We start from the raw sequence: 14,362 nt of genomic DNA on the forward strand, positions 1-14,362 counted from the left end.
ATGCAATATATACAACGCAATAATCGCATCGATTGTGTCGTTGTCTAGCAAATTGATGGGATGGTGGTTTGGTCAATAGCAACTGACAAGCAGCTGGTTGATGGACGTACGATGGTTTCAGAATGCATAGCTCCAGAGACCTCTCCTCCTACCCAAGCCAGTCCACCAGAGACATCGTCACAACCCAAATCAATCCATCTGCATATCTGATCTCTGTCCAACATCTTACCAAAACATCAACCTCATGACAACTCCCACCATAACCCCCCAATCCACCACCCACTCCAAACTCCTCTCCCAATACCTCACCCCACCCAACCTCCTCACCCTCCTCCACCTCCTCAAAAACGACCTCCCCAACCACCCCCCAAATAAAATCGACGCCTTCGCCTACAAAGTCCGCAAAGGCGACCCCCTCCACACCCAAAAACCACGCAAACTCGGAATTATCTTGAAACCTTCCGGGGACGTCTTACTTTCTGGTCTGCCAGTTGAGGGTGAGGCGGTTTCGAAGCTGGATTGCACGGAGTGGGAGTATGAGGGGTTTGAGAGGTATTTTAGGAAGCATCCGACGAGGGGCGACCGGTGGTATGTCAGTGCTGGGAGGGTGGAGGAGCTTGAGGGTTAGGTGGTGTTGGGATGGAATGATGGAGTGACGGAGTGTTTGTTTGCGTATTTGTGGAGGATGGGTGCAGTGCATACTTGTTACGCCACAGAGCAGTGGAAAGTGGGGATGACAATGTCAGGAAGGCAGAGAGAATGAAACAGCAAAGGTGATGAACGTGGCTAATGAGATAGTATTTGAGGGAGCAAAGGCACATAGTTGAAGTCGCGAAGGAACTAAGAAATTTGCCTTCTCTTCATTCCTTTATACGTACTTACAACACAATACTCAGCTCCGGCCTCGCAACCCCTTCCGACTCAAGATTCGGGTAATAAGGTACAATAGAATCCGCGCCATAAACGTACGCATCATTGAACAACCTCCAATAAGGTGTCCGCACCTTCCTCGCTGGATGGAAGAGGCCTGCCCAAACATAGTTCATCACAACACCTGTACCAACTGCCATACGGACAGCCTCGATAGCTTCGACGATTCTGTCAATGACGTGCGGACTTGTCTCGAACAAGTTCGGATACAGTAGGTTGAGTAGATGGATCATGGCATCTTCGCAGCCGAGACCAACGACACCGAGCGCGACGTGCTTGACTACTGATGCGGCAGTCTGTCGGTGGACTTGGTCACGGTCGATGAGGGCGTCTTCGAGAAGAGGCGTTACCGCGTAGACGTAGTCCTTGGCCATGTCGCCGATGTATTCGAAGAGGAAGGATAGTGATTTCAGGACACCATTCTGCACGTTCAGCTCTGGAACGCGGTACTCGTTCATCAGGGCTGGAAGTACAGTGAAAGGAGCGCAAGTTTCAGCGACGATACCGATCGCAACAGCCGTGCAGACACGAGACTGACGCTCTTGTACTCTCAAGTTGTTCAGCAGAGTTGCCAGTACATCTTGTGGGCCGATTGCTTTGGCGATAAAGCCGAATGTATTGTTGGCTGCTCTGCGAATTCCTTTCTTGTGTGCTTTCAGCATGTCGAGAAGCTCGAAGCAGATACGCATCCATTCTCTTGCGTTGACTTCTTCTGGGCCGCGATCGGCAATTCGTCCGACGAGGTCAATTGTATTTTCTTGCACCTTTTCGTGTCGATTACGAAGGATAGGTGTGAGACGTGGCAAAAGGTCGCGAATAGGTGGCTGCATAGACGTTATGCCCACAACCGTGACGATAGACCGTAAAGCGCCTAGAATGGAGCCTAGAACCTCGGGGTATTCCTCGCCTAAATATTCGTACAGCACCACACCCAGTTTGCCCATCAGAGCGTCTTCACCACACTGTCTCATGACCATTGCAATACGGGAAATGAGGTCGGCTGCTTGTTGACGTACTGTGGCAGACTTGTTGTTTAGCCGCCATAGAATAGTAGACACGATCTGTGGCAGGTAAGGCTTGCAACGTGTGCCGAGGGCGTTGACGACTGTGCCAAAGCCGTTGAGCATTACGATGTCTTCCACGCTTTGTTCTTGGAAGGCAAAGAGCATACCATCAACGAGACGTTCTTCCAGTCGCTCACCGATATCTGCTGCGCCTAGAGAGGCGATGACTTTTTCGATTGTTTCAACCGTCATTTTGCGATAAGCCTCGGACTCATCTTTCAGGTTATTGACAATACGCTCGACAATCTCGGAAACGCCTACCTTCTGGCCCAAGTCGACCGTTGTCTCAACAACTTGTCGGTAATTGCGTTTGTCGAGCGCCATACGACGGACCCAGAAGGACTTGAAAAAATCTTGTAGCACGTTTTCTTTCAAATATGCGGCTGTTACACCATCTGTGGAAGCACATTGGGAAACCACCTTGAGAACTACCTTCTTCATCTCTTCGTCTGGCGATGCAAATTCTCGTAGTAAAATTTCCATAATTTGACTTGTGTAATAATTTGCATATTCTTCGTCCATGAGAGGGATGATGTATCCGACTGCTTTGAGAAAGCCAGCAAGACCTTTGCCTCGTTGCTTTCGAGCACCAGTCCACAATGGATTGAGAATATCGTCGAAACTTTCGATACCGTAAGGATTAGCAGCTTCTGCCAAAGCAGCTATAGCTAGAGATGTGACAGTCCGTACTTTGGCTTGTTCATCGTTGAGGTTGTCAGCAATGCAGTCTACCAGGCCTTTGAGATGAGGCAGTACGGCGCAACCCATAAGAATAGGGACCTGCTGCACAATTTTGACGCCCGTATGTCTGGCCTGCCATGACTTCTTACTCCGACAAACAGCACGTAAGAATGGTAACAGAGCAGGTATGCCAAGTGCAGAGGCAACGACTGCGAACGCTCGAGCTGTTGTATTTCGAACATATTCGTCGACATGATCGATATCTGGTCTCATAGTACTGATCATGTGAGCCAGACCAGCAGCCTTAGACAAATTGGAGATAATTTCGCGACCTTCGACACGTGCATAGTAATCTTGATCAATGAGAAGCGGCTCGATAACAACCAGGATCTTGTGCGTATATGGCCGGACTAAGTCGTCGAGCTTGTATAGCACACGATCAATGACCTTGACGAGCAAATGTCGCTCTTGGTCCTCGAGTGATTTCTCCATCAGTAGGGGTAGAATCTGGTTGAATAAAGCACCAGCACCGAACTGGCGAGCATTGTCTGTGAGCTGTCGAAGGGCAGTCTTACGCATGGGAGGAGTGCCGTTCTTCACTTTGAGCAGTAGTCGCATAATCTTTCGCTCCTTGAGTTCTTCCACAGATAACGTGCTTTCCTCGGCGCCATCAACCAGCTTGCCGAAGTAAGTCATGTCTTCAGCCTTAAAGAACTGCAGGTCGCCGACTCCTGGGATTTCGGTAGGTAATTGCTTACCCATTGACCTTGCACTTTCAGGCTCTTGCATCATAAAGCCACCAATAGTGCCTGTCGACGCCGACGCTAAGGGAACGGCGGCTCTCTTAGCATAATTTCGGATGGGTTCGTAGCCAGGTGGTGGCTCGAGAACTTTGTAGCCTTCACTAGGAAGCATAGCATCGAGCTCTTCGTCGGATAAAGCTGCATTTCGGGAAGATATATCAGTTCCAAAGACCGGAAGCGACTGGGTAGGCGCAACTACAGGACCACCGGACAGAGAGGGTGCTTGATCCCATCGTGAACGTTTGGATGGCGCTGGGGCAGCACCGTCAGGAGCAGGAGTCTTGTCCCATCTCGACTTCTTCTTGTCTTGTGCATCTCCGTCCGGAACAGCTTCACCGGAAACATCCCATCTCTTCTTTCGTTTACGACCTGCAGTTTCGGCTACATCAGCGTCGCCGTTCTCCTTCTCGGGCACGTCTTTCAACAATGGTTTGTGCTCTACACCATCCATGCCATTTGCCTGCTTGTCCTCAATCAGTTTTTTGACTCGTTCCTCCTCTCTTTCAAGATCCTGTATCTGCATGACTTGTCGATACGTTGCGCCATCAGTGGCTCCAGCCTGTGCATCGGCAGCGAAGGGATCGGCTCGAGTGGGCGTGAGAGCGCCACGGTCAAATCGTCGCTTCTGATAATCAGTTTCTCGATCTGCAATCCTGGCAGACTTCTCACGACCAAGCAGGATATCTTCTTCCTCCACACCGTTGCCATGTGCAAACTCGTTTATCTGAGCCTTGGAAGCGGTATACTGGCCAATGAGTCTTCGGCCAGTATCGCTGTCTGGCATCTCCTCGTCGTCGCCATCAGCTGGGAGCGAGGTATGGTAGCCTGCAAATTTGTCGCCATTGCTGTAAAGATCCTTATCAAACGATTCCGTCAATGAAGCCTTGGTTGAAGAGTCAGTCCGTTGATTCGACAGGTCGAACGTCTTTGAACCTTTTTTGCCTGCTGCTTGAGCGTTGCGCTCCGCCTGCAGACGTCGCACTTGCTCAAAATCAGCTGTTATATTTGTTAGCGAAGCACTTTTATCGCCAGTAACTGCATACATACCGTCCGACATTGTCGCGACTCGAAGCGAAGGTGAAAGTTGAAAGACGCGGTACCACAATGTGCCGAACGTTCAGTACTGCATGGGAGGCACCAGTAGATGTTGAACGTCGGGAGAGGAAAGTCTGCCGAGTAGTATATTTCTGGCACATCACATCCACCATCTTACCATACAATCATGACATGAGTAACACTCACTAGCTATATGTGGTCTTCGTTCTTCTTCCGTTCTATATGTATGCTTACACACAAGAGAAGTTTTCTGTCGGACACAATTCTCGTTCTCTACATGATCGTGAGCTATAGCCTGTCAGAGACACGTATAAAATTGTGCATCTGCAATAGCACTAAACATGTGTGACACCAGTTCAACTACATATACACATCTCACATCGAAACCTTGCTTACGCATGTGATGATAGCCATGTTCGTGTGAGTGCTAGTGATATCGATTATGTCGCACGTCAATGTAACCTTCTCAGTTCCCGAACTCTTCGTTGAGCGAGTCCAGTCAAGTCTGGTTCGCATGACTGCATCGTTTCGAGAATCACTGCTGCAAGGGGAGTTCAAGGTCTCGTATGGACCAAAACCAGGAGGTAAATTTTGCAAGACTAACAAGTTAAGAGTCTGAAAAAAATGGGTATTCCTTCAGCTCAACGCTCCTCGTCAATCAAATCCTCTACTCCATGATCGAATGGCGTCTGCTGGTGAAAGCACATTTTCCACACTCCAGCATCGCTTTCTTTCCTCCATACCGAACAAACCAAGGCTCGAAACCTGTCATCTCTGCCATCTGCATCCGGTCGACTTGCCTTGACGCGGTAACTTATCACAGCGCCATTATCACCAACCGATATAACAACCACGTGTGACAATGAGTATGAGCGCCATGGCACAAAGGCGTCGCTGGTCATCACGTCTTGAATTGAGGGTTCTGAAGCGGCTGATATAGACATGCCAAAAGGGAATTGCATGATGCAGTCCTTGCTGAGGTATGGTATTAGCTCTTTACCTGAGCGAGTAAGCACTTTCCAGGTCTCCTCTTCTAGTGCCGCGATGACAGATCTCAAAGGCGCAGGTGTTCCGGCCATGTCGGAGGAGGACTTGATCCTCAAACAATCTCAGACAATTGCAACCTTTGTGATAGTTGTAGACAGATCTTCCAGAGGAAGCATAAAACGATGGTGTGGTCAAGGGTTTGCGCCTCGTCTTGACGGGTTCCGGTGTACAATGTCTTTGCTGCTGGAAAGCCCTCTTATCAAGACATAGAGGCACTAATATTCCGAGTACAATTCAACAACTGTGATCAATATGCTGTTATTTGACAATGAAATCACGTTCTGAACTCCAGCATGGTAGAAGAGTGCCGACGTCATTCCATGGATTCGGCTATTCGCGGTGAAGTTGAGCCGAGCTTATGGTTGTTGCAGCTGCGACAGTTGAGCTCTGCACAAACAAGCAACTTTGAACATGATGCGACCTGTTTTGAGACCGTCCATACTGCGACAACAGCGATTTCGGTCTGGCCAAAAGAGATATTTGCAGGCAGAAGCATCTCCAATAGTGGTAGACCATCATCCAGCACCACATTCAGGCAATATCCGAGTGCTACTACTGGATCGACCAGCTCAAAGAAATGCCTTGTCCAGAAGACTAGTGTCCGATCTCAAGCGGCATATTCAGCACATCAAGGACGAAGGCGGAGTAGGAGGCACTCGGGCATTGATCGTTGCTTCTGGCAACGATGCTGCCTTTTGTGCTGGGGCAGATTTGAAGGAGCGCAAGGGCATGACTCAGGATGAGTGAGCAGGCTACCACGATCTGCTACACAAGTGCTGATTTTGGCAGAACAAAAGCGTTCCTTGCCGACCTCCGATCCACCTTCACCGAGCTTGCGAATCTACCAATACCTACCATCACCGCCATTTCGTCGACCGCTTTGGGAGGAGGACTGGAGTTTGGCTTGTGCACAACATTTCGAGTCTTCGGCTCCTCCGCTATCGTTGGGCTTCCAGAAACAAGACTAGCAATCATACCAGGCGCAGGCGGGACATACCGACTGCCTGCTCTCATCGGTGCCAACCGGGCACGAGATCTGATCTTGACGGGGAGACGGGTTAGTGGGGCGGAAGCATACTTTCTGGGACTATGCGACAGATTGGTGGAAATCTTGCCAGAAGAAGTAAAGGCCGAGGGCGTTGCTCGACAAAAGGTACTCAACGTGAGCATTCAGCTGGCCAAGGACATCTGCGAAGGCGGTCCGGTCGCGCTAAGAGAGGCCATGAAGGCTGTGAACGGTTGGCAAAGAGGAGAAGCTGCCGAGAATGAGGCGTACAACAACATTTTGCAGACTGAAGATCGTGTCGAAGCACTAAAAGCCTTTGCTGAGAAGAGGAAGCCAGTCTTTAAAGGAAGATAAGAACAGGTCAACTCATGGATGCCATATCAGATTTGCTGGCCGCGAATCCGGCGTCACGAGGCAGCAAACAATGTGACGTATCAATTCAGATGCCTCGTGGAATTAGATCTTTGCCGCTTTCCTTGAGGTAACGGTGGCACAGTTGTCGATCTAAGATCTTGTGACCAGTTGCTGTATCGGTGTTGCTCTCGCATTGCTATGTCTTTGTTCTAGAACGACAGGTAGCATGATGGGGCAGAAACCAATGACTCGTCTTTTGGTATGATTGTCTGTCTCGACCATGGCTGATGTCAAGATACAAGCTGTGATTGACTGCCATTGCTGCTGCGTTGAGGGATCTCATCGCCTCGAACCGCTTTTCATTGGTGTGGCGACCTCCGCTGAATAGAGTCAAGAGTTGCGGGAACGGCGGTAGCCCCAATGAGCTAGCCTGATACAACCTAGATCTGAATCTCGAAGCCCAGAGGTCAGGCGCCAATGTGGCTGCGATGAGCTCGAGATGTGCCTGTTGAGCTTCTCGTGCAAGAACAAAGGATGTGGTCGCGGCTTCCAAATTCTGAGAGGAGGACACATCATCATGTGCAGACTGAGTCATGAGTTCCAACAAGCAGGCCGCCAGCTTTACAGAACAACGATGAAGCTTTGAATAACCATTCGTCCCTTTCTTTGCGCTCCCTCTTTGCCTTCTCGAGCTTCAATTCAAAGTGCCGCTGACCGTCTCATGTTTCAGAAGGTTGTGTTAGGCCGGTTTCCTTGTCGCCATAAAATCGTCCATGGTCCTGGCTGAATTCCCATCACATCTCTACTACATGCATAAACCACCATGAGCTACGACAGTGTCATTCCGGTGTCCAGCCTTGGACTCACCGAAGTCTATGCTGCCTCTGATCCTCAAGTTGACGTCGTTTTCGTGCATGGACTCAACGGGCACCCAGAGAAGACATGGACTGCCGACAATGACGTCTTCTGGCCTCGAGACCTCCTCCCGAAGCATGTGGGTGAAGTCCGTCTCAGAGTTCTGATGTATGGCTACGATGCAAGGGTCAGTGCATTTACTGATGGGGTTGGGAAAGATCACATTCACCATCATGCAGAGAATTTAGCAGCGAGACTATACAGCAATAGATCAGTAAGCAGTTGCCCACCAGATCAGCTACACGAAACTAATGTTGTGCAGTCCAACAAGGCAACCGAGCGTCCTATCATCTTTGTCGTCCATTCACTTGGTGGTCTTGTTACCAAGCAATGCCTCATCTATAGCCGAAGCATCGATCACCCAAACTCTGAACATCTCAGGTCAATATTCGTATCGACCTACGGCATTTTGTTCATGGGAACACCTCACCTGGGCTCTGATCTGGCAAAATGGGGCACGTTGCTGCAATCGATAGCATCGGCGACCTTGCCCAGGAAGTTCTTCGACTCGTCCTCACATCTGGTCGAAGCTTTGAAGAGCAACAACGAAACCCTACAGAACATAAACAGACATTTCACTGACATACAACCACAGCTGAAGATATACTTCTTCTACGAAGGCAGACCAATGGATCTCAAAGGCACGAGACAATTTGTGGTCGATGAGGATTCAGCAGCTCCAAACTTCCCAGGCGTAGAGAGAATGGGGATAGAACGTGATCATTCTCACATGTGTAAGTTTGAGGACGAACGAGCGCCTGGATTTGCTGTCGTCTCGGAAGCCATACAGCGCTATGCTCGCGATGCACCTGCCACAACCATCGACCGGTGGGAGGAGGAACATCAAGTCAGAGCTTTTCAACGTCAAAGAAGAGCACGCCGTGACTTACTCCCAGGTGTATCTCAGAACTCCTCACGAGGGACGTCCCCAGATTCGAGATCTCGCAGTTCTGCCACTCCACTGTTGCCAAGTAACGAAAGGCCAGTCGTCCTGCTGGAGAATAGTCCTGCGACATATCAGCCTTACGAGATAGAAGAGCATGAGGGTGACTTGTCAAAAGTTTCGAGTTCGACACGACTACCACACCGTACCTTGGCTGATTCTACCAACTCGTCCACACTTAAAAGTCCTGCTGTATCCTCACCGTCAATGACTTTGCCTAAGCTCATCCGTCCCATGGTCGTTGCTCCTCTTGGTTTCAGGCCAAACACTGATTTTATTGGTTTCGACATCGAGATGGCACGTATAGTCAAGAAGCTCGCGGACGAGCGTAGGGGTCAAATCGGTGCTCGATCGGTCTTATTGCACGGCCCTCCTGGTTGTGGCAAAAGCCATCTAGCTCGGCAATATCTGTGGCAACACGTCGAGCAATATCCAAATGGTATCTTTTGGCTGGACTGCAAAACTCCGGAAAGTCTGATGAAGGGCTTTTGGAACGTATCCCAATCGCTGGGCTGTTACGAAGAAGTGGGCAATATCAGGCCTGACACTTTTGTCGACGCAGTCCGGACTCACCTTGCACAAAAAGATAAATGGCTGATGGTCTTCGATGGCATCACTTTCCCAGGCGAATATGAGCTCGAAGACTTCAAGCGTTTTGTACCAGACGGAAAAGGAAGTAGCATCATTTACACAACAGTTGATCCAACCCTTGCCAACCGGCAGCGCCTTCTTGACCCGCCAGGGATCAAGCTCTATCCGCTTTCAGTTGATCAAGCTTGTCTGCTACTATTCAGAAGCTTGCATTCACGAGAAGATAGGCCGAAGACTTCGGTTCAATTACGAAAAGCCAGAGAATTGGTGAAGCACTATCAATGTCTACCTCTTGGTGTCCATGCTGCAGCACATGCCCTCATAGCCAGCGGACGACCACTTGAGAAGTTTTCAGTTGGACCTTCTGGCCATCGCCTGTCCTCACCTTTCTTGTCCATCCTAGACTCTTTACGACAAACACAGCAAGTCGAGGCAGTCAACTTGTTAATGCTCATGTGCTTCCTCAACCACGAGGTACCTGTGGTAATGCTTCAGCTTGGCCGTAAGATTCTGGCTGACGCTGGAGTTGAGATCCGCACGATGGAGTATGAAGGCAGTACCAGACGTGAACTCGATTTGTCAATATCGACTTTGATCAAGAATGGCCTCATCGAGCGCAGGTTGCAGACACAAGCATCGTCGAGTGGGGGCAGATCATCGCCAGAGGAAACACGCGCCGGTTTGGAGAGGCAGAACTCTGTGCCTGTCGACGATATGCACGATCAGGATGAGAGGGACTCACAGAACTCGCCTGCAACGATTGTTGGCATTGACGTTATTCGTGTGCATACTGTGGTACAAAAGGTGTACCTCGATCATCTCAAATCACAAGCTCGAGCTGACTTCAATGCGTGGCTTGTGATTGCAGCGAAGTTCGTCATAGGTGCTTGGAACGTGAGCTGTAACAAAGCCCAAATGCATAGGACCAGAGCGCTGGTGGCCGATTGTCGTGAGTTCGAGAGCCAAGCAGAGAGTGTGTGGTCACACTTTCCTTCAAGGTCAGATGGAGCGATGCAAGACCTACGTAGAGCTCGCCACGATCTTCACGATATTCGACGCATCATCAAGCGAGAAATCGAGAATCAATCGCCATCTCAGTCTTCCCAGAGTAGTGGCCGCAACCTCTTCGTCTCGATCTTCGAAAGGTCTGGTAGCTCGTCTGATGAGGGTCCAGAGACACCAACGAGTGGTCTAACCAGAAAGTCGACCTGGAGCAATGACCCATTCGCGCCCTCGGTTGAGTCGCCTGTAGATTACCAGGGTCCTCCTCAATCCAATATTCCTATACCACTTGGAGATAGCTGGTACAGCGATACCGGATATCTGAGCGACGACGAGCAGCGCCCAGCAAAAGGAAGGACCACCTCGACGTCAACTGAAAAGGCTCTGGACGAGCGGCAGCTTGCCCTTCGTGCTATCTTTGAAGGTAGAGGCAGTATTGATAGCGAAGCATATCGACCAACTCCTGTCGTGGGAGCAGTATCTGTCACCGACATCGAGCCTCATCACTCTCGGTCGAACTCTACCACGTCGCAAGGTCTATTTCGTCCTGATTCAGCGGGCTCCTTGGCAGAAGCGGCATTATCGGCTGTGCACAGATCTAGCCCTCCTTCGAGCAAAGGTGGAAGCAGAGCTTCGCCACAACGGGAAGAGAGACGACCGCTGTCAGAATTGTCGTCAAATAGTCAACTGAGCCAAAGGCATATTGACTCTAGGCTATCGCGGACCACATCAACCTCACCACATCTGCTCCAAGCTGTGCTTGCCAGCACAGTGCGTCGGGAACAGCCTTTCATTGAGGAAAACATCAGTGTTGCCCGTCGATCAAAGCCGACGATTATCACTGGTAAGCCTTTTGTTCCAACATTGCCAACTCTAGAGTCGCATAGTTTGCCTACAGAGTATGCAATACCAATGGCACGAGATCCGTCGCACGAATCAACCACCTCTGTACAAACAGAACCAGCAGAGCAGAGTGCCGTCCAGCATGTGGATGATGCCTTTCTGACCCCTGCAATGTCTCCACTTGGGCCACAATCACCACTCACCAGCATACGACAACCATCCTGGGCAACGCCAGCCAGGTCAGAGCCATCTGTCATCGATACTTCACATGGTTATCCTCCATATCCTCTGACCGAATCTCAAGAAACCGAGCCACTGTCTATTGTTAGTCCTCGCATAGCCGCAGCGACTGGTTTGGGTATTGTTAGTGAAATGAACACGGGACTGAGACGAGCATGAGGTCTCAGCAAAAGATAGAATACTTGAAGTTTGCATATTCGAATTGTCGTATTTGTGCATAGCGATGGGCTCCAACTGCCTAGTGCTTCGGCAGGAGTTTAGATTGATACAGATTAGCATGTGTGATTATATCTCAGGATAGAGATTGTTGTTAAAAGGTATACTTGTAGTAAGATACCGGCAAGAGCAGAGCTGGCTGACTGTGTACGTACCCTGTGCCATTCGCCAAGAAGAATCCTCCTCTGGATCGTGTGACCACAGGAAATAAAAGCGCTGCATTTTTCAGTCTCGTTGCTGACTGTCGTGCCTTCAACTGTCACAAAGCTGTGCTTCTTTGTTATACGCGGTAACCATGTTACGCGCTCACGATGAACCATCCAGTCCCACGCAAGCAACAGCACCAGAAACACCCCATGCCCGCAGCAAAATGTCGTTCACAAGCTTTACCATCTCACGACCATCTATATCTGTACCAGTAGCAGTCTAGTTCAGTCCCATCCACCAAGTACTACAGTACCTCTTACTTCTTTTACTCCACGATCGACACCCTTCCAGCCCCCCAACCCAAACGTGGAGTCCAGGACCAACGGCAACAGCACCAGTGACAAACCACAACCCAAGAAATCCACGTTACGAGGTACGAGAAACTCTACATGGCTTATGATTGGCGCTTTAATAGTGGAATTGCAGGTAATCTCCAGAGATACATCTCCATTCCCCAGATTTTTTACATATACGAGAGAAGGTTTCGAGGAGGAAGAGCTGGACCAGACGACCAAGATCGGGGTCGGGGGTCGGGTCAGTGGAGATGTGGGTTGGTTGGTTGGTTGGTTTCGCGGTGCCCCATGACTTGCATGCATATTTGTACAGTACATAGACTTCTGAAACGGGATTGTTGTGTTTGTTTTATCTAGCAGTACAGGTTGTGTTACGTGCTGTAATTTTCATGATGGACGGCGTTCGCCTGCTGGTAGCAAGCGCTGCGTGTTGCATCGTAACACAGACAAGTTCATTCAGGTATTTCGGAATGCATGACAAGTCTACTGTACTCCAGTACAATTTGCTGGAGACAATCTTACTCCGGTACACTAGACGCTGCAAGTCAAAAAGTCAGATCTCCAGTCAAAGTTACTTCGCAGTTCCGTACACCCTGCTCCTGAGCCAATGAGCTACTGTTACAAGTCTGTTCCATCTATGCACTTCCAGTTGTAGCTTTGAACTTGTACCAGAGAGGTTTGAGGACTTCGTTTGGCGGATTGGACGAGCTTGGCCGCTAGATGTTCCTGCTCGACGGAGTGAAGCGGTAGCTGCAGAGCTTCGAGGCATGTTTCCGTGAAGCCTTGGAAGCCATAAAGCTTCTTTGCTTACCATAACCGCAAGACCGTGTTATTGATAGTTTGTAGCGCTTGCTAGACAAAATGCGGAGGTAAGTACCCCTTTGCCCGGTATGAAGGAAAATATAAATCCTCTGGCATCTCTCTGACAGGGGCTTGTCGTTTCTCTGTCCACCTGCTTGCTGCTCTAACTTCCACCAACGCAGTCCAACAATCACCATCGAGACGTTTCTACCTGATCAACGCCAGTGTCAGCCAATATGTCGGACTCCAGCGATGACCACAACCTCGAGAAGGGCGGTACCGATGTCAGACACGAAGACATGTTGAAACGCGTTCGAACCGCGGGCAGCGTCACAATCTCTCCTGAGATCTTCGAGTCAATGTTCTTGGCTCCTAAGACTCAGGTAGCTGGTTCCCTCCGAGTAACCTTTGGTAACCCAACTGGCATTGGTATGTCTCCGAAAGCTCGAGTATGGGACAGTTTGCTGACCATTCCCAGCCATCGCTGGTTTCCTCCTCTGCACGACTCCTCTTTCGATGGAACTTCTCGGCTGGCGAGGTGCAGGTGGTCTTGGTGCAGCAACGGTGTAAGTGGAGAGACTGGTTTATTAGACTCAACTGACATTGTTCAGCGGTGCATACTTCTTCCTCGGTGGCCTGATGCTCACACTTGGTGGTATCGGTGAATGGATCCTCGGCAACACATTCCCAGCTATCGTGTTCACTTCATTTGGCGGCTACTGGTTCACATTCGGTGCAACTCTGGTTCCTGGATACGCAGCCTACGCTTCATACGCAACCGATCCGGCCAACCCAGCTTCTGGAATGAATCCAACCTTCTTCGCTTCATTCGCTTTCTTCCTTGTTGCGATGTGCATGCTCTGCTGCGTATACTGTGTTGCAGCACTCAGGACAAATATTGCGTTCTTCCTCATCTTCTTGATGCTGATTCCATGCTGTGAGTATTCTTGCTCTACCTGTAAGGAAATATAACACTGACGTCATATAGTTGGCTGTCTCGCGGCTGCTTTCTTCGCTCTTGCTGATGGCAACACAGCAGGCGCAGTGGTATACCAACACGTCGGGGCTGCACTTCTTCTAGCAGTGACAATCGTCGGTTGGTGGATCTTCATCGCCTTGGTTCTCCTAGCCGTCGATTTCCCATTCTTGATTCCTCTTGGTGATCTGTCGACTCACATCAAGGGTTTCAGTGACCGACAGAAGGCTAAGAGCGGTTAAGATGATTGCAGTGATAGGCAGCAGGAAGAAGACGAGAATCCTCCATGGCCACCATTGATTTGCGTGGACGTGTTATTTCTTCACCTGCATAGCAGTATGGTTGCTCAGAATAGTTTCAAGTAATCGTCTCACCATTCAATGCTATCACCAGC

General features: G+C 49.8%; 5 protein-coding genes across 5 annotated transcripts; 4 read left to right on the plus strand and 1 right to left on the minus strand.

The window, feature by feature from the left end:
• Nucleotides 1-244: 244 nt before the first annotated feature.
• LTR64_000865 (uncharacterized protein) lies at nt 245-628 on the plus strand (the record flags this gene model as incomplete). Its single annotated transcript, XM_064895246.1, has 1 exon — nt 245-628. The coding sequence occupies one exon, from the start codon at nt 245-247 to the stop codon at nt 626-628; it is 384 nt and encodes a 127-aa protein (XP_064757933.1).
• Nucleotides 629-878: 250 nt separating this feature from the next.
• prp10 (U2 snRNP component prp10) lies at nt 879-4,535 on the minus strand (the record flags this gene model as incomplete). The annotated part of the gene is made up of 2 exons (XM_064895247.1): nt 879-4,474; nt 4,526-4,535. 2 exons carry the CDS (start codon nt 4,533-4,535, stop codon nt 879-881), a joined length of 3,606 nt encoding a protein of 1,201 aa, XP_064757934.1.
• A 1,457-nt stretch (nt 4,536-5,992) lies between these two features.
• LTR64_000867 (putative secondary metabolism biosynthetic enzyme) lies at nt 5,993-6,941 on the plus strand (the record flags this gene model as incomplete). Its single annotated transcript, XM_064895248.1, has 2 exons — nt 5,993-6,324; nt 6,371-6,941. 2 exons carry the CDS (start codon nt 5,993-5,995, stop codon nt 6,939-6,941), a joined length of 903 nt encoding a protein of 300 aa, XP_064757935.1.
• An 823-nt stretch (nt 6,942-7,764) lies between these two features.
• Nucleotides 7,765-11,634, plus strand: LTR64_000868 (uncharacterized protein; the record flags this gene model as incomplete). The annotated part of the gene is made up of 2 exons (XM_064895249.1): nt 7,765-7,983; nt 8,119-11,634. The coding sequence occupies 2 exons, from the start codon at nt 7,765-7,767 to the stop codon at nt 11,632-11,634; spliced, it is 3,735 nt and encodes a 1,244-aa protein (XP_064757936.1).
• A 1,594-nt stretch (nt 11,635-13,228) lies between these two features.
• Nucleotides 13,229-14,210, plus strand: LTR64_000869 (uncharacterized protein; the record flags this gene model as incomplete). Its single annotated transcript, XM_064895250.1, has 4 exons — nt 13,229-13,421; nt 13,471-13,558; nt 13,604-13,929; nt 13,981-14,210. The coding sequence occupies 4 exons, from the start codon at nt 13,229-13,231 to the stop codon at nt 14,208-14,210; spliced, it is 837 nt and encodes a 278-aa protein (XP_064757937.1).
• Nucleotides 14,211-14,362: the final 152 nt, after the last annotated feature.

This window comes from Lithohypha guttulata (genome assembly GCF_036872675.1).
Source record: "Lithohypha guttulata strain CCFEE 5908 chromosome Unknown scaffold_1, whole genome shotgun sequence".
In the NCBI taxonomy this organism is placed as follows: Eukaryota; Fungi; Ascomycota; class Eurotiomycetes; order Chaetothyriales; family Trichomeriaceae; genus Lithohypha; species Lithohypha guttulata.